Source organism: Sturnus vulgaris, chromosome 1 (genome assembly GCF_052056855.1).
Source record: "Sturnus vulgaris isolate bStuVul1 chromosome 1, bStuVul1.hap1, whole genome shotgun sequence".
In the NCBI taxonomy this organism is placed as follows: domain Eukaryota; kingdom Metazoa; phylum Chordata; class Aves; order Passeriformes; family Sturnidae; genus Sturnus; species Sturnus vulgaris.
Genome location: NC_142243.1, coordinates 43,445,516 through 43,473,146, shown reverse-complemented (window position 1 = coordinate 43,473,146; position 27,631 = coordinate 43,445,516). Strand labels below are relative to the sequence as shown.

General features: G+C 37.2%; 1 protein-coding gene across 1 annotated transcript in view; it reads left to right on the top strand.

Moving 5' to 3' along the window:
- ZNRF2 (zinc and ring finger 2) overlaps positions 1-27,631 on the top strand; it is a 57,774-nt gene that overhangs the window by 6,049 nt on the left and 24,094 nt on the right. The window contains exon 2 of the mRNA XM_014878400.2: positions 24,055-24,150. Within this exon, the coding sequence (XP_014733886.1) occupies positions 24,055-24,150 (96 nt within the window). The remainder of the gene's footprint in view (positions 1-24,054; positions 24,151-27,631) is intronic.

Sequence of the window (27,631 nt, the reverse complement as noted above, 5' to 3'; positions counted from 1 at the left end):
TCTCATAAAGAAAACCTTTTATCACTGCTAGAAACTCAAAACTATTTTTAAAACACGTTGCCTATTCATCTGTTTGGGTAAGTTCTCCTCCCCTGTTCTTGCCAGCTGCTCGTGGAAAACTTCATCATGCAAATGCTCTTGAATTGCTCTCTTAGCCTTGCAGGAAACTTTTAAGTTTTGAATAATGTTGTGAAAATTTTAGGGTAGATTTTCCTTGCTATTTGCGTGCAAGCAATTTTATGTTATTTTCAAGATTTTTCTAGAGTGTGTCTACTGCCCGTTAATGGCTTAATTAGTTTCAGGAGAGGTGTATGGTCATTTTGACAGATCATATTAATTTACTGTGGTAATGGAGCATGTTGTTCTTGCAGATGTTTAACCTGTGAAGAGAAAGTGAGAAATCCTTGAGTGCTCCAGGTTTCTATTTTGGAGCATTTTTAAAGGCATGCATCTTTCCAGTCAAAAGAAAACAGTTCGTATAAAACCACAACTACCTGAGTAAAACCAGAACTGCATATCTTAAGCATCTAGGAGAATGGTGTTTGTCTACTACTATCTGGGTAGCTATTCCCTAGGCGAGTGCCTGTGTTCCCAAGACCACCTTTCTTTTGTCAATGATCGTTGCCACTTTCATGAGGATATCTCAGTATGCATTCAGAGGTCTTTGACCTTTGTTGTTTGGTAGGCTTCAAATTCCTTGTGCTTACAAAAATGGGGGGGTAAGCCATAGAACGAATGAGGCTGGTTCTCCCTTTCACTCAGAACATGCTTCTATTTTCTGCATGGAAATTGAATAGTATTGACCTGGAGAGATCAGGAAGCATGTAGGAAAATCTCATAGGGCCTGAGGTGTCTGACTGCCTGCCAAGCAGAATACAAGCGTTGTGTGGGATTTGACTCTCTCACTCTTGGTTGTCTTCCTCAGGAGCTGACCTAGCTGGGTATTTTCTTGCTCGTCTGCTCTGTCTCAAAATCAGACCACCACAGCCTGTGCACAGTCCCCAAAGGGTGGGTGTGCTGCATACCACTGGGGATATTTTTAGTAGATTCTGTTTGCTGACTGACTTAGTGTGCTATAAATACAGAGTTCTCATCTGGCATGCACTTTGCGTGTCTTCTAGTAACTTATAATAAATTCACCTAAGAGTAATGACGAGGAGAAGCAAGCTGATTTGTTTGGCTTTCCATACAAAGTGTAATTTATACAAAGCAATTATTTAGTAACATTTTAACTGTAAATGGCTTTTAAAACTAGTGGTATTCCAAAACACTTCCTAGTTGGGCTCCCATAATTAGTCCTTATGTCAGATTGATTTATACTCCATTTTCATTATGGTTTTAAAAGTTGAAGGTGGAGTTTTTAGATATGGGAGGTTACTTGAGCATCTGGAATACTGTCAATACTAGTAAATTACAGTATTTTTAATGCCAACACTAGCATATTTCATAAAGGTTATTCTCTGGTAAAAAATGAAGCTTAGTTATGACTTTCCTGGAATTTTTTTCCCTGAACTGTAGGTGTATGTGTAGTTTCTTGAGTTGAAATATAGTTAAGGCATTTATAGGACTCAGTGGAGAAAGGGGAAGATCCCATGTCTTATTAAAATACAGATGTATTTGTCTTTGAGTGTTGAATTTGACAGAAAATTGAAGGATGTGTTCTTGCTGAATTGTACTGAGTGTAACCTAAATGCAGTTGTTCTGTACTGCTAAAATAAAAACTGTCATAGCATACACTAACAGACGTGAAGTTTTCCATGTGCAGCAGAAGAAAAACTGCTCAGAGGTGCTTTCTGCAGATTGCCTGAACACATAAGCAGTATTTTGAGAATCTTATTTTTTTTTAATAATAAAATCTGGACCAATCTGGTGATAGTCTTTTAGAAAACTTAGAAACTAGATAGTCATCCTGTCAAGAATCTTTGATAGTTCCCTGAAAATCATGTTACTTTGAATCCTGATTTCCTGCAGCTATCAGAAATTTTACTTATTGTAGAATGAAGATTATCACTCCTTTATTCTTCAGTGTGTGGATAAAAGTTCCAGTTTGGGAATAAAGAATCTTTCTTCTCTGAAGAAAATGCTATGGCCCTACCAAGCAAATGTCAGACAGATAATGGTGGACAATCTCCAGAACGTAAAGAGCAGTGACAGTAGTAAAATGTGGTTTTCTGTGGTCATTTAACTGCTTTGCTTTCATTATGGGCAGTTCTCTTTCTTCTCAGTGTCTTTGCTGCATCAGCAAGGATGACTGAAGTAGCCTAAGATGCTGGACTTGAGAATTTGCTGTCCATTTTCTTCTCTGTGGTGTTGTCCTTTGGGAAGGATGAATTTAAAATCACACACCTGTGTTCTGAGTTTTGGAAGGCATAGTTTGCATGTGTATGAGTGGCTCAGGGCTCCTATAATGTCTTATATTGGATAATCATGATTCATCTTCACAGCTGATGGTGATGAAGTTTTCTAAAAGGTGGTATGGTTGAGTTCATGTGTGAAGCGGCCAAATACAGGGTTAGCTATGCAACTTTCCTTCTGATTTTTCAGTGTTGTGATCTTTTTTCAAACTCGGTTGTAAATTATAGCTGGTTTGAGTGTTTGAATTTTTACGGTATTTTTTCATTTTCTTAGCCATGTGGGTTATAGCTGTTTGAGGCAGTCAGATCAGTTTGGATAGATACTTGTTTTATTTTTATGTTGGGAGCTCAATGAATAACAAGTAGATTGGCTGCCTGAGTACAAAGCAGAGCAAAGATGACTTGATTTTTTGTTAAAGCTTTAGCAATCTATTAACAAATTAGAATTCCAAAATAATGAAACATTATTGTAAAACTATTTCTATGTTTTTAAAGTGCTGTGTAAAGAAATAAGATACCTGGTCCACCCATGCAATAGTGCCATAAAGCTGTTGCTAGCTGAAGTCAAATGATCTACTAAAACAGCATATGAATGAAAACAGCATAAAATTCCATATGGAAAAGAGCTGCATGCTATCAAAGAAACACTCTTTGAATATCTGATTCAGCTGTCCTAACATTTGCATACTAGATGTCTAATATTAAGATACCAGATGACAAGTGTACAGGCACTGGCTAGCTTCTGAAGGACAGAAATACAATTAAAATTAATTGAAGAGTAATGCATGTTTGCTACAGCTCGGCTGTTGGGTTAGTTTATATCCCAGTGTGCTGTAAGTGATAACACTTTCAAAGACACATGATACTGAACTTCTTCATAACCATGGATGTGGAAAAATGAAGTACTGAAATAGCTTCTGCTTTGGAGGAAATACAGATGCCATTTCTAGAATAATAAACCATGTACCAAAACAAACTCTTTTTCATGCACTTGATAAGATCGAGATCCAGTGACAGCTTAAAACTAGGGAGTGGAGGAAATGTTCCTTGGAAATGTGGGACTAGTTTTGCTGCAAACAAAGGGATAAGGAAACTAATTCAAATAATGAGTTTTACATTGTGCAAGGGGGGGGATGGATGACGTGTTCAGCCCAGGTTGTTCTCTTTGTGTCTCTGCTCGGCCTCTCCAGTCGTAAAGCACACAGTTGTGTTCAGCTGATGAAGTCAGAGGAAATGATGAACACATTTGGAGCTGGAGGGCAAAAGTTCCTCCTAGTGGGCTGGGCTGGTATATGTGACTTCTCTAGAGGTGTGCAGGCAGCCAACCTTTTACATGTATTTAATGATTGTGCATATTGCTTTAAAGCTTTGTTTAGAAGAGATGTTTAAAAGCATCGTAAGCTTGGATGATTGTGACTGTTTAATAGGTTGGGGAAATCCATTAATTTGTGAAAAGTGATCTGGAATTAAGCTCTCTGAAGCGAGCTTAGACTGACAGCAGTGTTGAGATTGTTCCTATCCACACGGATTTATGTCGTCATGACATCTGACATTATGGAGTGATTGTCAAAAGCATTCTAATTTTTAAATTCTGGCCATTGTAGATTCTCTTTTAGAGATTGACTAGCCAGTAAGCAAGTTTCAGAGAAAGGCTGCCATGTTACAACAAATATAAGGCAAGGCATAGTTAGCATTGATAAAACTATTCAGATTATAATTTTTGCCAGGAGTTGAAAGAAATAGCAGAAATTAATGTTTATTGTTCTAAAAGCAAGAACCACAGCAAAGATCCTTGAACTCTTTTGCTCTGATGCTTAAACAAACAAGTTAAAAGGGCAAATATTTGTCAAGTTTTTAAAAGAATTATTTAGCCAGTAGTCAAAGCTAGAGCTTGCCAATACCCCTGTATTTTCCAAAGTGCTGCAAAATACTGGTTATAAGATGCACCTCTAGGGGCTCCTGTTTCTTATCATTGTTCTGTCATGGATTTGTACCATCTCAGGGCTGTTAAATAGCTATATCCCATAGCAGCCTGAAACTTTGTTAGCTGTAGTGTGCAAGCATTCTTCGAAATATGTTTAAAACCAAATGTTTGTATTCAACATGTTTCTGTCCCAGCACTATTCACAAAGATGCAGAATTAAAAGAAGTGAAAAATGTAGGCACCTCAGGAAATGTTAACCTCAAAAGAAATCATCTGGCAAGGATGCCAAATTTGTGAACAAGAGAGAAGGAAAGATCTGTATGGAATGTTGGTGTTTGTTCCATTCTTACTTAGAGGGAATTGGGATGCAAAGATATGAATACTGATACAGTTGTTTTCTAATCTTTTAAGCTGTGGTCCTGTGACGCTAAAGCTCTGTGTCACTTATTGGGAGCCTCTCGTTTTTTCTTCCTTTTCCCTGCCCTTCTGCTGTTTTCTGTGTGGATGAGTCATCTTACTTGCAATATCTTTGTTAGTAACTGTAGTGCTATTGAAAACAAAAAATAAATAGGCAGAAATACTGACTTACCTGGATTTTAAAAATACTCACATTTAAAAAGAAGATCAGTGTTTGAGTTTAGGACTTGTTTCTTTGTTTTTCTTAAAAGACATAATTTAGGGTATTATATATAATTTGGATTTTTACCTTAATATCCTAGTTTTATCTAGCAATTATCTAGTATCAGTAGTATTAGTGGAGGAATAACACTGAAGAGAAACCTACTGAAATAGATAATTAGTTCTGTATCAAAGAGAAGAAGCCATTTTGATTCATTATTTTAGAGTATCTATTCATAGGTATTTGAAAACTTCTTGAATTCGAAGTTTTCTAACTTGCTTTTCCCCAAGCTTGAAAATTGTGATGTAAATTTTGCTTTTTGTTAGCAGTGTTTTGAAGCACATGAGTTAAAACTGATTAAACTTACTCCTCAAAGAGCTAACCGTGTAAATTTTCTGTACATTTTAGCACAAGGCACTATAGCCTGGAATTTAAATGTCAACATATTAAATTCTAATCCTATTGGTTTTCTGTTTATGCCTTAAGGATTTATAAATTTACAAAATTGCACACTTGTAATTTGATTTCAGACATGTGAAATTTCAGATAGAACTAGGAAAGGAAGAAAAGCCTCAAGATAGGACTTTATTTTTCTTTTATTTTCCCTCCTATAGTTTCTGTCTAACATACTAAGCTCTATGCTCCTTCAGGCAATGATGATAAATGTACTAGGTACAATGTTTTTAAGCTCTTGGTACAGCTAAAACACTATGAGGACATTTTTACTCCAGTAAGTGAGTCTTGCTCGTGTAGAACTTTTTGTTTGCTCACAAATCTACCTTGAAGGGCATAATCCCATTTGTCAGGAATTGTCATCTGTAACTGACAAGGATTTCTTCCTCTGCAGAAGGGGAAGGAGCTCTTTCTGCAGTGTCAGTATTCATGCTCTTAAACTGTTAGATTTGTAGCCCTCTGCAGAAATTCATAAATTGTAAGCAAATTTTAATGGTGCTTTCCTAACCCTGGAAGTCAGTGAACACTATGGCAATTGAACCCTCTCCAACTGAAGATTGCAAATATCATCACCACATGCACTTGTACACAGAGAGGTAAATATAGGGGAAAGACACTTTGCTAGCTATTTCAGTCAGTTGTTGTTGTAAGCAATACTTAAACATTGCTTTTTCCTTTCTCACAGACTGTTTTGGAAAATAATTAATCATTAAAAAAATTCATGATCATATTTAGGTTATTATGCATACAATGACTTTTCTCCAAGAACTTTATGCAAAGGAGCTTGTAAGGACAGATTTAATTCTAGTGAGTGATGTATGGGCAAAAGTCTGTCTGATGTTCATAGCATGTGAAGGGACCTTGAGGTTCCTACCAGCACTGGAATATGGAATCAGCTGGGTTTAGCCCATTCTGTGCAGATGATGTTTATTCTTTCTTAATTTCTTAGTGGAAAATCATCTAATTTCTCTGGTATTTTATTTTGACAACTAATTTTACCATTGGAAAAATTCCTAATGAGCAAATTACTCTTACTGTTTTGCAACTGTTTTCCAATTTTGAATGAAGAAATTTGCAATTAATGCATTTTTTAACAGTTAGTTCTTATTCTAATCATGAAGGCTCTTTTTTCTTTTCTAATTGTACTTGAGTCTTGCTAGCTATTAGCTACAATTTCAATGATGCATATATAGCCTTGAAATGTAACTGAAAGGACTTTTTTGCACTCAGTACCTCTCAATTTTTATAGCCTCTTACTCTGAATTAGGCTTGTAGAAAGCTTTAATTTGCTAGAAGTGTCTGACAAAAAAGGACCAGGGTGGTAATGAAGGAGACAACATTTAACAATAAAGTAGCTGTCTTTAAAAACGTAGGTTGGTTGTTTGTGTCTACCTAGTGAGATCCAGGAGGATAGATTGATAAGAGAATCCGTTGAAAAGGCTTGTGTATAAAGTTATCTAGTGTTACTGTTTATGTTAGCTAGTAAACTTGAAGCTGCTGATTCTTGTATAAACAAGAAAGCCAACAGCAATTATTCTTTAAAACTAAAAGCAGCTGTTTGGGCTGTAAAAAAAAAAAACCGTTTCCATAACACAGACGAAAGTACCACTGTGACTGTTTATACAAATTGGCACTTGTGCTGCATAAATTGAGGAGAATTTCAGGATTTTTATTACACTTGCATATACCTCATCATCCTGGTACACAAACTGAATTTTTTATCTTTGGGTCTTTAAGCCATGTATCTCAGCCTGAGGCCGAGAGTAGAACCTTAAAGGGCTTGATCCTGACATGGCTGTAGAAGACAGACCTCGTGTATTAATATGTGGGTGTCATTCTTGTGGTATTTGGCTAACTGCACTTAATAACAGGATTAACAAAAGACTGGTAATGAAGGATGACTTGTGTGTTGTAAAGAGCCGCTCTGTGGAAGCCGAGGAGAGGAGGAGCCAGCGGCGCAGGCGGGTCCGTGCCCGGCAGAACCTGTTCAGCACCCGCGCCTGGACAGCTCAGGCGGAGCCGGGTCCGGCGGCCGCTCCCCGCCAGGTGCCCCGGGCGGGCTCCGGCAGCCCCCGGGAGGCACGGCACGGCAGCTGTTCGTGCGCCCCGGTGGGCTCTTCTGTCCTGCTGGAAGGACCGAGAGTTCGTGACAGACTCTCGTTTGCCCCAGTGCCCTGTGGTGCGGAAAGCAGCTTTAGCAGCCTTGAGGGTAGACCAGGTGCACTTCCCTGGAAGGCTCTTTGTTGTTCTTTCCAAGTTTGACTCACAGGCCTGCAGTTACTTTCTCTTTTTTTTTTTTTTTTAATCAGAAATTTATCGACTTGTTCGCTTTTATCTTTTATCATGTCACAGCTTTCCAAAACATTGCTAAACCATCAGCTTCCTTGTTCTTAGTTTCATCTCTGTTGTTTGTTTTTCACATGGTTTAAGGACTTTCTGGAGCTAGTTCTCATTTTCTGCTGAAAGTTTTGTTAGGCTTGTGGTTTCAACTGGACTTCTCTGCTTGGTTCCTCACAGTATGTGGAAGTAGAAAAGAAAAAGCAAATTATGCAGATCCTTGCTGTTCTCAACTGTTTGGTGCTCTGTGACACCAGTGTTTTAAATAGAGAGAATTAAAGTATTTGACCTTAAATGTTTAAAAGCCTGGAGAAACCTCCGATATGTTTTGAGTTAGTATTAGATGCCTTGAGCAGTAGGAGGTTCACTAAAAGATTGACCTTTAGAAATAATAGTTTTTCTTGTCAAGAGGATAAAATCTACGGTGGTATTCTGAAATATTTACTTTTGAAAAGGGATAGTTTTGCATCCAGTAATACTGAGGTAACAAGACAACATCTGTCTTGTGTTTGGAAGAAAAAGAACAAAATGTGAATAATTAATTTCACTTAATGGCTTTCAAAGCCAAGATGGAAAACATGGTAATACTTTGATTCCTGTGTGAAAACAAGTTTTGTAAATACTTTAGTGACCTTTTTTCTTTCTTTTTTACGATCCTGCTGCAGAGAGCTATGTGGTTTGAATATTTTTTATATATAGTTAAGTGCAGTTTTTTTAAGACAGTATGTGCTTTTTTCCCTACTTGTTGTCATCTTTTTAGCAATGTCTTGCAGGATTTGACTTAGGGGTGGAAATCTTAAGTAAATGTGAATTACTTTTTATCCTGAAGACCTTTTGGTATACTACTGTATCATTACACCAGATTCTATAAGAACATTGGCAGCTTTATTCAGTTTGCTACTAAACAAATAAAAAAGGAATGCACACGCATTTCTTGTACTCCCTACTGGAAGAGATAAGGTGAATTTCAGGAAGAAAAGAAAATAAACTGGCTTTGCTATTTCAGTTGTTGGAGTGTATGTTCTAAATAAAAAATGGAAATCTAATATTAATTTTGTTTAATGCTGGAGTTTCCTTAGTGTCTTGGAAAATATGTGTTTCCAAATCACTTGTCCCTAAGTTATGGCTAACTTTCCTTTGTTTAGATTGGACCCTTGCCGTATATCTGGGAACTGTGGCAAGTTGTTGGGTGATTTCCAGGGCTGCGTTCTACTTTTCAGTTATTATTTATTGCTTTTTTTTCCCCCTCCTCTTAATCCTGCTTCGTTTTCGAGATGATATAGAACACGATTTTATTTGTAAGTCCTCGGTTTTTATTGAAGTCGCATTCTGGAAGTTATTTCCCTTTTATTCCGCTTTCTTAGGTTTGGTATAAGAACAGTTCTTTCCCTGAATAGTTAACAGAAATATACAGTGATTGGACAGTAAATGAAATGCAATTTATATTTGCTTGGTTGGGGATGGAACCCACCATGTACATTTACATTAAATAAATTTAAAACCTACTTTAAGAGATTAGCCTGTGCAAGACAAAAGTTAGTAGTTTTATAAGGGTTTTTCTTTCCTTGATTAATTTTGTTTCTTTCTGTAAAACTGTCCCTGAGGGAATAGGAATTGATAACACGAGTTGTCATAACTGGCACTTTAGATGTTCCTGTATCTTTTGTGAATTGCTTGTGGACAAGCCATTTGCCTATTAAAAATAAGGCAGCTGTCCATATTAATACTTTTGCAATCAGAATTTTTGTCTAAATTGGTTTTAAAGACTCCGTTTTGTGTATGCGTGTCTTGCCAGAATACTAATGGCTTAGAATACTATTATTCTTTCAGTATTTGGAACTGATTCCAGTAGGCTTGCTGTTTTATTTTGTGGATAGCACTGCCCTCAGCTTTGTGACAAACCAGGCCAGGCCAGACCAAGAACAGCAATAAGGTGCTGCAGGAATTACAGTCCCACCGGTGTTGTAGGTTAGTAACACGGTGAATTGACATGCACTGGTTTTTGTTTTTCTGAGCCTAGATCACCTGTTACCCCTTGCAGCTGTGGCTGTATGGTTCCAGAGTAACAAGATCAGTCCATATTGAGATTTAGTGCAACCCCATATGAATTTTATTGCAGGTAGAGACCTGGTAAATGAGTTTTTATTTTTCTTCTGGAAGTTATTGTATGGATGTTAAGTGCTATGAACATCTTTCCTTAATTAAGAGTTTAATTTGCAATGTTGTTTTGAATATCTCTGATGTAAAAAAAAAATTGTCTTATTTATGCAGTAGTGAAGAAGGGCAATTTTCTTGTTTTTGACTTCTACCCAAAAATGTATTCTTATGTATAAAATAATTCTATTCCTATATTTTTGACATAATCCTTCCAACTGCATCTATTTTTTCCTCTTAGGCCAGCTTCTGGACAATTCTGATGCAGTTTTAGCTAAACACCAGTTTTAAACAAAGAGCAGAATTTCAGTCCGTGCTACCATGTTCTGGGCAAAGTAACTAACAGAGAGTGTACCAGGCTGAAGTCTTGTATTCACAGAAGAAGTTCACTATTTGTTCATATTGCAACCTGGAGCTGGAGGAACTCCCTGAAGAATTAGAGAGATGTTAGTTTTCTGTAGCGTGTCTGCTGCCCTGCATAGATATCTTCCAGACCAAAAACTGCTGTTGTAGGTTACAGGATTAATAGAACAAATGGTACAATGTCTGCACAATTCTGGAAAGAAGAGACTTAAGTTTAAGTGGTTTAAATGGCATTTCCACTGTTCAAAGCCAGGAATTGTACTGAGTATTGCTTCATTTCAAGGGAAAAACCCAGTAAAAATAGGTTTCTCTTAATGGCACATCTCTTGGTTTACTGATCTCTGATTTGATTTGATTTGTAAAGGACAGGTATGGCAAGGCCTCCTCTAGAGAGAAGAGTATGCTTTAATGGTGACTGGCAGGAATGCCAGGCTTCCCTTAGGAGCTTTTATTAAGTGTTCCCAAAAATGGTAGTTAAAGGCAAGTTTTAAAAATAGTTACTTGATAACCCACAAAACCTGGAAGCAGAGGCTGTCCTTTATGTCTCTATGACTTATTTCTCACAAGTCTTAAATACAAATAGAATTTGTTATGGAAGAAATGGAACAAGTCTGTCTTTTCACCAAAGCTCATGACTTACACCTGGCTTAATCTCACTATTGTATGTATGGCTGTACTGTGAAATTTATCACAGTTGCTCATACACTCACCTTTGTGCACTGGACTTATTTGCCTTCTGAGGGCTTCTTCCACAATGAAAGGAGTGGATTTAAACTTGTGTCCATGTGGGAAAACAGTTCCTTTGACCTCTCCTAAATTCCAGAATAAGAAAGCCTTCTAGAAAACTGGTAACAGTTGAAGTGTGAGAGACTTTTTCTTCAAGACCATCATGGGGATTTTTATTTCCTAAGACATTGAAAGTACATCTCCTATCTACTGAAACAGAAGTATTTTTGAGGTACTAATGTTCCTCTTAGAAAAAGGAGAAGATTTAATTTGAAAAAGAAAAATGCCTATAAATTATGTTCATTGTTAGAATTAACCATGTGACAATTCAGTGCCTGAACACTTAGCAGTGTGATATCTTAATTGCTTGGGCAATGGTTTGCTTAAGTAAAAATGCCTTTTGAGAACTATTGTTTCCTTCACAGACTATTTTGAAAAGTTATGAATTTCAACCTAGAATGAAAGGCTACTATGGGAAAACAGATACAAATCTGTGTCTCTAATTATTTTGATATTGGGGTGACAGTAGTTATCCTAAGTAGTCTACCTTAGAGCTTTAGATGTCTAATGTATGAGAGACATTAAACATAATTTATGAGTGCCTCTCTGAAGAGAATTAAATCCCAGGTGTTGGGTTATTTAAAATGTATTATGGAAGATTGTTTTCTGTAAATAAGTTGTTTGCTGGTAAAGTATGTATACAGTACACATTTGGGGCACATTTTCATAAGCTTGTCTCTTGTTCTGCAAGTCCACAGTTTTTTAGCATGTTTTTTTTTAGCTGTTTGGAGTTTTTTATGTAATGGAATGGTTTATTTGGATGCACCTTATTGGTCTTTGACCTATAGCTCCTGTTTGTATCTTGTCAGTCTCCAAACTGGCTAATACAGCAGGTAAGGAAGGTGAAGGGATGGACATGTAACTAAGTTGGGAGGAGTGCAGGCTCAAACTCTGGCATTTTTTATGCTGCCATCAAGAACTGTTCTAAAGAGCTTTTTAATTCTTTCAAAACATAATTTTTTTTCAATGAGATTTGTATTATTTGTGTTTACGCAGTCATTTGATTTAGGGGCCTGTGTTAGAGCCTTGCTAACTCATTAGGTAAGGTGCTGGTTAAGAAGGCAGTGCTACATAGAAAGGCAGAGCAAATTTATGTCACTGATTTACTTTTTCTATGATCCTTGTCTCAGTGTCATTGTGGGCAAATAGGCATTTTCGTATACGGTAAAAGCTGGAGATTTAGGAGCCTTATTTCACTTTCTGTGTAAGGTAGGATGAGTTTCTTACTGCCTTTCTCAAGTTTATAATGGAGACATTGCTCCCATTGTAACCATTGCTTGTTCTTGTCTATTTTGGAGTGTAAGCTCTTTGGAGGAGGGACTAATACATATTTGTGAACAAGCATGTTTTTACCACTTTGCATGCTGTGATTCTGATCTAAAAAGGACACTCCCGAAACAGGAATACCAAGTATGATTTCTCCTTAGTCTCTTGTGAAAAAAAGAAAAAAACAAAAAACCAAAAAACACAAACCTCAACAACTTTTCGTATTAAAGTATAATTCATGAGCATGTTGCAGTTTCACACTATCTCAGTTTTCAAACTCAAGACAGTGTCTCCTTTCTTTTTTTTTAACTTGTGTTGCTTATATGTATCAAAGGACAGGTCTCTGATTTTCTTTGAACAGTGAAGAAAAAAGCCATACCTCTTAAGGAGGTGTAGGTTCTCTTACCTTCAGTAGCCTTATGGATGAGTAAAGCAATGAAAGCATGTAGCACCCTACATGAAAGGTGAAATTAGATAAGTAAAATATTCGAGGTACCATGGCGTTTTTTCAAACTGATGAAAAGTCAAACTATCATTCAATCTATTTTTTCCAACTGCAGACCCCTGTTAACACTTATTTAGAGCCTATGCTCTGTGTGTATGCATGCATATGTGCATCTTATTAGTATGATCTGGTTAATGTAAACAAGATATTTCTCTTCTACACACATATTTAAAATGGGTAACTAATCAAATTTCTCAACAGTTTGACTGATAGACCAATGCAGCAGTTGTAAACAGCAAAAAAAAAAAAAGGAAATGCTCAGTAGCATTCTTTACAAGGGATATTTAAAATATGAGTGATATAGAAAATAAGAACAGTTTGTTTAAATGGTTCAACATTCAGATGTTCAAATGTTTTCATGTCTTAGCCATGAAAAAACAAGAATTATATTTCTGCCTTAGTTGCTGTGGTAGCAGTGGTGTAACATATTGTTTGAAAGTCCATATTGTTTGAAAGTCTGGTTGGTTTGGGATTTATGGATGTTCTTAAAGATTTTGCAGAATATGTTATGGGTGCTGTGTAGTCTCTTAATAGAGGCGAAATACTATAGACAAATCTCTTATTTATATGTTTAAAGTATATAACTCAATAGCTTTTCTTCACTTTTTACTGACAATAAATAGTTGAGGGTTATATATTTTTGGCTTCAGTTCTGTCTTTTTCTGAACTAATTATGCAGCTTCTTTACTGTTCCTCTTATTAGGCATTTTGGATGCTTTCTTCACAATGGTACATTCCCAATGCAAATACTCTTAAGAGGTTCTGTCTTGGACATAGGAACTTTAGCAAAAGTAGTTGTTGCATTACATAGATGTGTGGTTTTGAAACTTCAGCAACACATTTTCCCAAAATTTGTATGCTATTCATGTTAAACACTTGAATTACGTTAATACTGAGGAATTTAATAGTCTCATTCCAGTGTACACTTTTGAAATTTACGTGTTTTGTAACCAACCCTTGGATGTCTATATTTTGTAATATTCTCTTTAATTATCTTAAATGACTGGCTTCTTGTGATCCAGCACCCTAGTTTGGCCAGTAGCCTATACGTTAAGGTAAATATCCCCCAAGTTGGAAGAGTATGTGGGTTAATGTAGAGTGAACTGCTCTTAGCTGAATTTTCTATTTAATAACAAAAGGCTGCTTTTTGATAAGCAGAGAATGTCAGTACTTTTAAATAAAAAGTTAATCCTTAAAGAAAATTCCTTTGTTCTGACAATTGATGGTATTTTTAAGCCAGACTTTTCTAATAAGTTCTGCTCTTATTCATAGGCTATACTCCTACTTTGGAAAAAAAATCAAGCCAAATGAACAAACACCACAAAAAACCATCCCCAAAACCCCCCAAAACAACCTCCCCCCAACAAATTCAAATAACCAACCAACCAGCCCTATTTAGTCAAGTCTCACCAGTTTCAAGTGAATGAAAGTTAATGAGTGCATTGGTTAGATATTTCCCTGATGAATTGATGAATGATGTAATCTATGGAGGACTGCTCCTTTGGAGAGATAAAGGGGGAAAATACGGAGTATAATAATACAGGAAAATCTGCTGTTGTGCTTAAGTAATAAAAATTATTGTATGTGTGTTGAAAAATAGATGAAAACTACAAGAAAACAAGTATGCTTTGAGACCTTTGTTCTTGGCTTTCTTGGAACTGTAATAGGTAAAATTTTCCTATTATACTGAGTAGTAAATGTAATAATAAGTACTTTTGGTATATAATTTAATGTTGCTGTCAAAAAATGAATCACTATTCTATTTAGAGTTTATATATAAACTCGTGGGAACATCCCACATAATAATTTAACATTTTACTTACATATATTCTTCCCAGATGTAATCTTTTTATTTTGTACTCTCAATTTTTTGTCATTGATTGGTTTTCCCCTTTTTTTTTTTGTCACTGCTACCTCTATTTCTGCAGGAACAAGTAGGTTATTGGTAAGTATTTCTACTAAATCAGACTGCAAAGTTTTGCCTTCCTGAGGACCTCTTTTTTTTTTTTTTTTTTTTTCTTCCCCTCACTTACTTTGGTAAAAACTTTGTAGAAAACAGACTAATTGTCTGTAAATGCTGTGCTTTCTCAGGTCTCCATTATTGCCTTGTTTGTGTAGTAGAGTAATAGTTCTCAGATTCTCCAAGAGACTTTGTCTTCTGCATGCTTTCAAGCAGCATCATTATCTGTGCTGTCTTCTAAGATGCTGCCTTCTCCTGGGGCTTGCTCCTTTGTTCCTGTCTGCTGCGTTTCAAGTGCAGTGTTTACTTTGTCTCCCCCATTTCTTTTTTTCGTAAGACCTCGTATGCATTTTGGCCAGTTTGCTCAGAAGACTTCTCTGCATCCAACAAGATACTCTGTTTCACGTGTTCAGTTTAGTCATCCTTGTCAATCATTATTTAGCCATTTTCACATCATACCTCTTCCCTTTTAGCTATCATTAAATATATTCTCAGCATGGTATAGTCACCCTTTCCTCTCTTGTTATCGTGCTTCATGTAATTTTGGTCAGATTTGTTGTGCTATGCAGTACAAGTTTTCAAGATATTTAAGCCTGTGCATTTTGAAAAAGTAGGATTTGATTCTTCTGATCTTGGAGCAGCTCTTCTACACTCTCTTTTCAATGATTTCTAATGGAAAATTTTCTTTAACGCTGGTATGTTTTTGAAAGTAGTGACTTTATTGACAGTGTGAAGTAGGGCAGGGGAGTGTAGACAAACTGGTTCCCTGCACTTAAAAATTTGTAGTTGTCTTGCCAAATTACTCAGTCACTCAAAACGTGCCTTCTTCTGACAACAGAACACAGTTGTCCTGTCTGTCTTCCTCCACTTGTATTGTGAAACGATGAGTGGAAAGACCTTTTTGGGTGTTTGAAAAAAATGTTGCTCCAGGCAATAAGAGAAAATTGAGAGAGTAGCAAAATTCCAGAAGAAAGAAAAAACTGAATGTATATGTACAGGAGAGACTGGGAACGGGAGAGAATTCTTCCTCTTTGAACTGTGGTAGATAAGTTAAGAAGAAAAAAGCAATGGGAATATGGGGTATTTCTGAAGTAAGAGTTTTCAGGCATTTCATTTGCTTTAAAGTTTTCAGACTTCCAAGCTGGCCTGCAGTGAGTTATTTGTCATCATAACTGAGCTAGTTAGACAGGTTGATCTTGCCTGCCGAGTGTAAATAAAATACGGTTGTGCTCTGAACCATTGACTGTGCATTCTGGCCAGTTGCTTTCTGAAGAAGGTAGTCAGTTGGGCTCAAGAATGTGTCCACCCTGGCTGAACTTCATATTCAGACAACAGCTCAGCTCCACAAGGCTTCACCCAAGTGGCAAGTGGCCCCACTTGTGTACAGAAGCCTCTGAAATGGTGATCGGGTTAGTTTCTTCTTATACTCCTTATGTGGCCCTGCTGGTGAGGCTAGAGGGGGACTTGCCTCTGCTTGCTGAAGATCTGATGATGGAGAAACATTAGAGAGAAGAAAAGGGTCTTTCCTTTCTTGCCCTTGGGTCAGATTTTGGAAGGGAGTTATCACACCTGCATGAACAAGAGAAATGTGTTTCCTTGGGTTCTCTCTCCTGTTCCCCTCCCTTGGGAAAATACAACAGAAGTGAAAGATAGTCTTCTGGGCAAGGTCTTATTGTTAAGTGGAGTTTTTGGTTGCTAGTTGAAAATGTGCTTTTTAAGCATCATAAGCCAAAAGCTAAAATCTTCTGGGTTTAGGGTGTGGGTGGAGCCTTTTTTATATGAAAACCGATACTTGCTCCCAACCAAAGTTTATATTCACGCTTGTCAGTCTTCAGGTACTTCAAATCCATTGAGAAACTTGTGGTATGGAACTGTGATGGGAAGGGCATGGTGTCTGAAATGCAGCTAATGAGGTAGTAAGTTAAAGAGTGAATTAATGGCTTACAAGTCACTTGAAAAACTGTTCTTGTTTATGTGCTTGTCAGTTTGAAAGTGCAGGTGCTCTAGGACTTTGTATGACAGAGACTTGAGCAATCTCGCATTTACCTTAGATCTGACTACAGATCCCTATGGTGGACGGGATGGATGGGGGGGGGTAACACTGACTCGCAAAAGGCGGAGCTAAAAAGGTCTTTCCTTCTCCCTTTGTTGGGTGCTTGCATTGATCTGAAATGTCATTCTTAAAAGGCTGTTCCTCTAATAACAACTGTTCTCATTTTTCAATTTAAGTTAATATCAATCTTTCCACAGGTCTTTCCTGCCTGTAATTTCATCTTCTGGTTTGCAAGAGATATAAAATTGGGCTTTTTTTCTTTCTCTTAGTGGTTGTGTTCATTCAGTTTCTAAAAACTGTTCAATTGCTGTGTCAATTACAATCATCATCACATGATACGTTTACAGTGATATTAGACACCTGAAGTTGTGAAGTTGATAAAGGCTTTGTTTATGAGTCAGAAAATGTCTTGTTCAATTTCTCGTCTTTGTTCTGTACTGTGTTATTTTTCAGTGATTGCTACAGAAGATCTAACTTTCCCACTTACCAAGATGAAGGGAGCTGAAGAAGTTATGTAATAAGATTCTGTATTTCATAGCTTTTTGCTTAGGAGATAAAGTATTATCCAAACATATATTTTCTAATTATTCTGTGGACTCCTTAACTAAAATAGTTCAGGGTTTTTTTTATCTCCCGCTTTATATATCCCACTGAGTTCCGTGGGACATTTAAATCAGGAAAGAGAAGAGAAACTCTCTTGTTTCCCTCAAGGAATTTGCAGGTTTGATTACTTCACTGTTATGGCACAAAAGTGGGGAAGAAAACCATACTAGATTATGAACCTGAAATCAGTAAGTGCTTATTTGTTCTTACTGTGTCTCAGTTTTCTTGAAAGGACAGAGCTTAGAATGTTTGTATTGTGTTCTTTATTTCTGTTTGATTTCATATTCTCTCCCAAAGTGAGGGGAGTATTTCTTTCTTTTCATGTCCAGAAGTCTTTCCAGGTGATGCTGTGTTCTCCTGGCATAGACAATTGACAACATAGGGAAGGATGAAAGGTAGAGAGCTAGATGTGATTTTTCACTGAGACATTTTCTTCCTTAACAAAAAACTAATATCCATAAAATGGCAAACTTCCTCTGAGTAACCATTTGTATTGCCAGCTACAGCTCCTAGAAATTTTCCTCTAGACGGTTCCCTGGGAATTGGTAATGCTCTTTTTTCTTTTACTTTCTAACTTAAAGATTTTAAAAAATATTCTTTGTTCTTGAATTTAGCGTGAAATAATTTTCATATTCTCTTTGATGGTTAGGGTAAACTTGCCTGGCAAGATGTTAGCTGTGTTAAAGCAATATGTTTCATGTACAAAGCTTCATGGGTTTGTGCTTACAGAATTACTCATTCCTTTCTTCCATTTCAGCTGTCTGACGAGAAGAGAGAATTCTGTGACCATATAATTCTGATAGACCATGTGGTCTTTACTGGACAGCTTTTTTTTTTTTTTTTTTTTTTTTTCAATTTCTTCAAGTTTTACAAATTAGTTTATAGAGGAAGGGAAAAATAGAATTTCATCTTGACCAGAACTGTTACTTCACTGAGAAGCTAAATTATTTCCATTTATTTTTCTGCTTTCTTAAAATTTCATTTCATAGTCTTCTATACAGTTGAACAGAAAAGGAAGAGGTGGAAGAAACAGAGGCATTATGCTTTGACTTTAAAATATTCATGCTGTTTTGATGTATATTCTTATAAGCCAACTTGGAGAATTTGGTCCAGGTGAAAAAGTAGATGGATGCTGAAGTAGTTGGGGAAAAAATCCTACAGCTGCTTTAGGAAAGCAGTTCAAATCAAATATCACAGTGGTCTGCTTTGGGTCAATTTAAAGTCAACTTCTTTTTTGAAGGCTAGGCACTTGAAAAAACTAAGTAAAATGTTAAACTTATAAGCACTATGGAGGGCAAAATTTGCATTCACAATTTTGTAAACAGGTTAAAGGATTATAAAAAGACAGATAAGAGTTAATGAATGTGAGCAGAATATAACACTAAAAATGGACTTGGCTAGCAACAGTTCAGCTGAAGTTTTAGGGATTGTTGTGAGACATGAGAGGAATGAGCCAATCACCTGTCGTTTGTTTAAAATGTACCTGCCTATATATATACCCATAAAAGAGATATTGCTGTGTATAGATAGTTCTGTATATACTAACACTTAGTGTAATGGAACACTGTAACAGGTAAGTATAAATTTCTGCTTAGGACTTGTGAAGTCTTAGCCTGAAAGCTCTGCCCAGTTGTTGGCAATGCACCATGGTAAGGTTGGAGAGAGGCCAGAGGACAACAAGAGCAGTAAGAGGTTTAGGCATCAGGGCCTGTGAGGAAAGATTAGAGTAACCTGGGTTGCTTTTTTTTTTTTTCAGACTAGGGGAAAAAGATAAAGAGTGCATGCTTCCCAGTGTCTACGTGTGTTTTGTACCAAGCAGAGTTACTGTTTTCCATGTCTACCGAACACATGAGAAGTAGCCAACTCTTCTTTTTGTGTTGTATTATTTCCTTTTTAGCATCATTTTGCAGGGGTTTTTTGTGTGATAGTCATTTTACATACCACCCTCATACAATCAAATTTACTGGATGCTGTGTTTCCAGATTGTCTGTGCTTCTTTTTCTAAGTACCACAGCACCTTTGTGAAAGTAACGTTTGTCAGGCTTCTTATTTTCAAATACACCTTAGAAAAAGTGTGTGGATGCAAGGATTTCTCTTACGACTTCTTTAAATGCAGAACAAGGTGGATTTATCCATCTTAATTGAAAACACAAGGACACAGACTTAAAATAGTAATTTGCTGCATACTTTAACAGAGCAGCTGTTCCCATTCTACTTTTAGTTTAGCTTTGGCAGTGTTCCAGTTGATGTTTTTCTGCTGAAAAGTTACTCTGATCAGGCTGATTCAATCTTTTGTGTTGGTGCAGGTTTTGTTTGTGCTTACTTCTTGCTACAACTGTTTAATACTGACAGAAAGGATCATCCACTCTTCTGTGCAAGTCTAACATGGTTTTTTTATGTGCAATTTTGTGACACTATGCACTGTGTTGTTTGGAAGCTCTTAGGTGTTCCTTTTTTTTTTTTTGTGCACTACAAAGTAGATATTGTAGAATAATGATTTTGTAAAAATCTTAGCAATCCAGGAGTTTGTTTTTCATTGGATGCTTAATGTTTGCTCTGCTGTGCACTGAAGTGCAAGTTGAGCAGTCTGATGTTTGCAAAGCAAGACAAACACAGTAAGGTATCACTAAGAGGTTGAAATTGGTGCCAGTAGCATAAGTGGCCACCCATCAACCTTGTCTCTGTGGGTAGTTCCCAAATCTGCCAGAGATGAAAATTGAGTTTGGTAGATGGATGTGAGAGAAGATGGGATTTCTTGACTAACTGGAGGTTCATTTGCCGAAGATGGTAGAGCTTGAGGAAAGTGATACATTCAAGAGAGAATGAGAGACAGAATTCACCTCTGATATAAGTCCTGATACTTTATCAGATTTAGTTATTTCAGATTTTCTGTGTCACCTTGGCATTTTCTAGTAGCTGTACTGCAACTTTCTGTTCTGTTCCGTTTCTTGTAATTGTAATTTTTTTCCCAGAATTTTGGTTTTATTTTAAGCAATGTGTTACTTTCAGTATTGTAGTCAGGCTTGTGAAACTAGATGGTGGGAGTGTGTAAGAATTCGTCTCCCTGCCCTCCTAAGGTTGCAGTTGTAAAAGTTAGCTAGAGGTGTGTGCTTGCTGAGTTTTTGGTGCTCAGTTCTTCAGTGCTGTACTACTGTGTGTTGGGAATGGGGTGAGAGGTAGTCCTTCAGCTGATTTAAGGGTGTCACAGGCTGAGTTCTCTGCTATGGGAGAAGGAAGGACAACTTTGCAGTGATGTGACAACACTAATACAAAAGTGATAGTTGCAATCTGGGACAAAAATAAGGGATGCTGTGAAATCAACATCTTCCTAAGACCTGGATTTTTACCTAGAATGTGTATTATCTGTTGTGCTCTCCTTGTAAAGTAGTTGATTGAGTTTCATAGATCTCACAATTCATGTGATGCTACCTCATCTGATAACGTTCCACATTTTTTTCCAAATGTCTGTGAATTATCTACAAAACTCAGTAAAACAAGTCATGTAGAGAACAAGTTATTTCTGACCCGTTGCTGATTGTTAAAGTCATGTGAAACTTTCTGAAGTTATTGGAATTGTTCCTTGAGAAGATGGTAAAAACAAACATAGGCTATAAATGTTGTTAGCCTGCTGGGCAGGGGTACAATAGAGTCTTTGTTCTTACCCAGTACTTAATTGTAAACTGGGTCATGAAACTATTGCCTTCTGATTTGAGGAAAGGTAGGAAAAGATGAGCTTTTTAAAGGACCTTCAACTGGCTTGTGGACAGTGTAGATTGTTTGCTTATTTATATTTTTCAAATACAGTCTGAATAAAGCAAATATTCAGTCTATAGTCAAAATAATTGTTCTTTGGGGTTACTAAAAGGAGTTGGAAATGATAATTTCCTTCACACACAACTTACACTATGCATCTCTTGGGGAAGATGGCTAAATGCAGGATCTGGATTGCAGTGGAACATTGTGAAGGAATGAGAAATCATATTTCACTTGTATTTAAAGAATGTTTCAGCAAGTGTTGTGAGCCCAAGGCACCTTTTTTGCTATTATGCTGATCTCTGGCATGAGACATAACCACAGCTGATTGTGGTTACTGGAAAAACGTATTTTCCACAAATACACCTTTTACTTCTGTCAACTAAGTTGCTCCTTAAAGCCTAGTTAAGTGATGTCCTCTGTTCTTTGGGTTGTTCAGTTCTGCACACTGAGTACAGGTACAGCAGTCAGGTATTCTAGACTTGCTGTGTCAGGAGGATGTTTGTAGTTGTTTAACCATTACCTGCACATCCCCTGACACAGGACAAGCCACAACAAAATGTTCTGTTAAAATACTTACTGTATTGCTAGAACAAAGATTATTTACTAGGTTTAAGGGCAAGTGCATGTTAGTAAAAGCATATTCATCTGAGTACTCTAGGTGGATAACTTGAAAGATTTTTCACAGGTGTCTATCTTCAAGCATGGTTTTAAGTAAAAGCAGTATTATTATTAAGTTATCATTATTATTCACTCAAGCTCTTCCCCAGTATTTAATTTGGATTAAAATATTTCGTCCAAGAATTCCTGGGATACGTATTTTCTTAGCACTGTTAACTTTAGTAATGTTTTTAAGGACCCGTTGAGGGTTGTCCCTGCCCTCTGTCACTCCCAATTACATGTGCTCATGACTCTAGGAAATAAGCTAGAAGAATTCTGTCCTGAAAGCAGAGGGAACTTGTTAATGACTGTCTCAATGCTTAACTAACCATGAACATAAAAGTTAACTTGCTGTAGTGCAAACACTCCCTTCTGTGACAGCAGGACTCGGTCTGAAGCACATAAGGAAGCTAGAGGCTTTTTCACATCAAGCTATGTTGTCAATTTTGCCTTATAGAAGCATATAATGCATGGGTCTTAAGTCTAGTCAAAATCTAGTAATCAGCAGCAGTAGGGTGATAAAAACTGAGAGAAAGTTTACCCTGGGTCAGTTTTTGAAGAAGCTGGTAACAGAACACTAATGGGTGGGTTTAGGTGTTTGGAGGACTGAGATACTAATTTCGATTTTAGTCATGTTGAGGTGTAGCCTGCGTGAAGGAGGCTACGTAGTGGGTGAAAGATCACTGATAAAGCTTTCAACAAGTAAATTAATGTTTTCAACTAGTTTTTTCCAAAAGACATGTTTGGCTGTTCTATGCTTATTGATCTGTTGTTTGTAAAATACGGGTTGGGGGAGAAGGAATAAAATTAAGGCAAGAAGAGCAGTATTTAAACTGAAGTGTAAGATTGACACAAAGAAGAAATAGATATGACTCAAATTGGAAGAAGCAGAACTGTACTTTATCTCAGGAAGTGGTTTCCAGCACATGTTCAGCTGCAGCCCTGAGTTCCTTACGGTTGTTACTAGCTGTCCTCTTTCACTTGCTTCCTATGAGCCACTCATAAGACATAAATTTCTTGATAAAAGGAAGTGCAGTACCTGTATCGAGTGCTAATGCTTAAGGTTAGTTGCTTGATCTACATCTGGGTAATAATTAACAGTAAAGATGAAAATTCTCAGGCATCAGTTATTTGAAAGTGCAGCATCAAGTTGCTTGTCATCCTTGACTGACTCGGTTTATTGTGGACTCCCAAGGTTAGAAGTACAAAAGCAAGAGGCAACAAACTAAAACATGTCACAACAGGCCCAGATGGGCATGCTGGTGGAAGGTGCAGTGACCTTTTATACAGGCCTGCATCATCATTCTTCACAGCATCCAAGCTGTGCCTTTGTGCTGAGAGTGGATGTAGATTAGGTATTTTTGCCACACGTTGTCCTATTGGACAATCTGCCTGTAGGTGTACTCCTTAACAACTACTATGCATTGAGATCCCTCTTGGTGGTTTTTTGTCTTTCACTTGTATGTTAATTATTCAGCAGATCAAAATCAGTCAGGCTCTTCTGTGGACTATGAAAGTTGTCCAGCCGATCTTGTCCTTTAACTGGAAAACTGCTGTCTTTGGCAATGACATAAATTAAGGTATTAAGCACTTTTGTCATAGACTGTTATGCAGTTGCATCACAGTCCAGACTGTCTTAATGATTCTTTACCCCATGTTGCCTGAAGCAGTGACCTCAAAAGCTAAACAAGGTCATGCTTGGCTAGGATGAGAGCAGTCAAACAAATTCAGTGCTACAGGAAGTATTAGTGATTCAGTAGGTGAGGCAACACCCCTGAGTTAATATTTTTCCAGTGCCCCAGACTGATAAAGGATGCTGCAGCTTGTATGATGAGATGTGAAACCAAGATCCTTGGTTAAAGTTTTAGTGCAACTCCTGGTAAAAATGAACATGTTAATTCAGGATGCCTGCCCAAGTTCAAATTTTAATGGCTATGTCCTATATACATTTGTAATTTCTGTTTTGGTAGTCATATGATCCTCTTGCTCCTGCCCTAAACTGTCCTTAAGTTGTTGAGAAAATTTGTGTTACAGAGGTGCTGAAAATGTTTGCAATTGTCAGCAGAATGATTTCCAGAAACAGTAGTCCATTTTGGGATCTTTTGAAATCTTATTTATGTAAGAAATGTCAGGTCAAAACTGAAAAGCCTCCAGGATTTCTTTTTTCTTTCTTTTTGTGTGTGTAGAATAGCTTTTTGGTTTGAATATATATATTTGCTACATGGTTGATTATGCTCACACTTACATATTTTTATTTTCCATAGGATTCAAGTGCCCTGTATGTTCAAAATTTGTATCTTCTGACGAAATGGATTTACATCTTGTAATGTGTTTGACAAAACCAAGGATAACCTACAATGGTAAGAAATAAGTAAGCTGGTAATTATTTATTGATTTTAAACATCAATGTGATAATAACGCTTTACTTAAGACATTCTGGTAACGAGTTTGGTAGACTCAAATTATGTATTAGTTTTGCTTGTAGTTTATTTTTTCAAATTAATTCCTAAGAACTTGGTCTTTATATACTGCATGCCACTATAATTTGCCCTGTGTCCTGCAAATATAAAATTAGTCTTATTTGAATGTGTTTATTCCATTTTTTGACCACTGGTCAGTGTGTGTTTATTGTCAAGTTGAGTTATGTGTAGCTTACACATCCTTTCATCTAATGACATGAAGTAGTGAGGTGGGTCGGTTGAGTCTCCTGAGGACTTTATTGTTAATGACATGCTGGACATTTGAACATTATTCAAGAAAATTACACTTTCAGGTAGGAGTTAAAGAACTACTTCTTTAGTTGATTCCATATGTGATACTTGATAAAGATTGGTTATGTTTTTGCTATTTTAATCAAACTGGCCAATATCAAATGAATCACCTGTAGTAGTGTTGTTTTTTTCCCCTACTGCTAAGTTCTCCTTCTAGGCAAGCTTTAATGCAAGGTAAACAGGACTTTTGCCACTGACATCAAACCTTTCCATCACTGTGGCTTAGGCTGACACTCAGTTCTGTGGCAAACACACCAAAGGGCTTGAGGAAAACAGGAATTAGAAAATCTTACTGAAATTTTAGTGCCTGGTTTGGCAAAAAAATCTTACAGTGCATCTTTAATGAGATTATTGCCCACCAGTCATAAAATGTCAGAACAGAATGCAGTTAGAAATTGTAGAGAAGAGAGAGCCTGGACTTTCTTTGGAGGTGAACAGCAAGAAGCTCAAAGTTGGTATTCACAAGTTATGTCAGGGAAAAATCTGATACTGTTAAGTAGAAATGTCACATAATGAGGCAGTCAAGGCACTTGAAGAGGTTGTGCGGGCTCCATCCTTGAGCAATTTAGTCTGTTTTCGTCATGTTTCGAGTGAGGGGCTGGACCAGAAGACCACCACAGGTCCCTTCCAACGTAAGTTACTTACTGCATAAATAACCTGCAGTGTCATGGGCTCTTTGACCCTCCAGGCACCTTGCTGTTAGGGTATTCTATACTGAAACATTTTACTAAAAGTCTTGAAGAATGGTTTGGCCCATCTTATTCTTTGGATAGCATAATGCTATCCAATACTACTGGCCCTTCATTGCAAAAATAACTTGAAATCATATGCTTAGAGTTGTGAAATCCATTTGAAAACACAGTACTTGGGAAAAGTAAATATTTCTTTTTTCTTCCTGGTGTTACCATACATATGTTTGAGAAGTTTGACTTCATCTAACAGAGAGGGCTTTTTTTCTCTTTATTTTTCCTTTTTAAATTCAGGTCTGAGCATTTTCCAAGATGCTGTGTACCGAGGAATGTTAGACGTTGGAGAGAAGCAAGCTAGTCACCCCAGTCAGGAAAATGCACTTGGAATCAGTTAGGGTGGAGCAGGAGGAGGCAGACTGGCAGAGAACAAGCTCTGGCACTAATCCATCTGATGGGCTGTGCACAAATTTGACTGACTGAAATCCTTTTCCCCTGCTGCTTCCTACATGTACATATGAGTGCATTCAGCTGGCTAACTTTTGTTCGAAGATATGGCAATTACATGATGTAGCCTCTCAGTATCATTTATGATATTTGAATCACAGTGGTGCCATATTCAGACTGCTTTTTCCTTCTTGCATTGTTTCAGCTTACACACTGCTGGCTGGAGCTGCTTTGGGCCATCTTGTTACCTTTGCACAGTTCAACAAACAAGCAGAAGTAAAACCTGTGAGTGGCAGCTGAAACCACTCTGGATAATCTGCAGCATGACAGAAGTGATTGTGGGCAATGCAGTATGAATTAGCAGCAGCATGTCCTCTCTCGGTTTGGGAGTCTGTCTGCTGCACAGTGAGCCTCAGAAACTGATTCTAGGAAATGCTTATGTAAGTGTGAAATAAGGAAATTATCAAATTAGGTAGGCTGGTTTGAGAGAGTTACTTAGAGGTATGGTCTTATTTTCATAAGCACTTCAGAGAAGTGTGCATTGATCCTTGTGGCTCCAGTTGGTTAGCTCCTGGAGTGACGGACTAAATCTTAAATTATAGCCTGTGGTTGGCTATTTAAATCACTGCAGCATGAAGAAATTGAGGATATGGCTTCTGAGTTGTGCAGTGCTCAGTTGTTACTTTGTGTTACAGTCGTGGTCCCTTTAATGAGGCTAATGAAAGAAAATTAACTAGCAGATTGATAACTTACTGCTGCCATGATTTCAGGCCCAGACTTGCATACGAATGTCAATATGCATACATTTTTTTTTGCCTGTTTTGCTGTTTGTCATCAGGAGATCAGTGATGACTCTGCCTTTTTGCCATAGGCCAAGGGCATCCCAAGTTTTGTTTGAGAGAAGATGCTGCTGTCAACTTTTGATACCTGCTTCTAAAATGGAAGGCGCTTCTTTATGCTTTACTTTCTCATTGTTATCTTGGCCTTATGCCATATATGCTATAATAGAGCCAACCAGGCATCATTTGCTTTTGTTGATCACTGATACTTCTCAGCCCTATTACCAATAGAAGGAAAAATTTCTTTTCTTCCTTTTTTTCTCCTCACCTTTTTTTATCTCTGAGTTTTGTATTGCAAGTAGTTGAAGGGAGCCTTAGACTTTGCAGGTGCAGAAATACTTAGAGATTGAGCAGTTGGATTGAACTATGCTTATGTCTAGTTCTGCTCTAGGTATGTTTCCTCATGGTACTGTGAACATATCAGTTGTTCTTTCTTAAGAAACACTAGGGAGAAAATTGTATGTATTTTGTCATTCTGAGAAGACAAACCTTTCTTTTTAAATATGAGTCTGAGGCATACAGTCTCCCCCAGAAAAATGTTGCAAGACTGCTTAGCTGTGATTTGAAGTTTAAATAAATTAATGAGTTCTCCCAGCCAATCTCTAATTGCTTTCTGAACTACCTTTGTGCATTGCATTTGGCAGTTGAAAGGGTCAGTGAACTGCAAACTCGGGCAGATGTCTGATTTACATGTGTTTTCTGAAAGAGTGGTCGCAAAATTGTCTCAGTTCTATGCTCGAAGTTGTGCTGATTTTCATTTAAATATATCAGTACACTTTATTAGCCTTATTCTTTTAAAATCATGTGACTTGCCTGCAACAGAGATCTCATTGCTGACTCAATTAGGCATTTAAAAAGAGCTCTTTCTTTTTTTCTGTGGAACTTTGTTCCACATTTCTTAAACTACTTGTGGTGTTCACACATGAACCAATATATAGGCATTTTTATACAAAAGCTGGTTAAATGAACGGTATTGTGTAAAAAGCATCATGGTGTTCGGTGACATTGTCTTTGAAAACCTTTCCTAGCAATTAGCAAATACTGTTACTTGCTGAGGAGCCAAAGTAGGTCCCATGCACTGGTTAGCCGTAGGTTGCC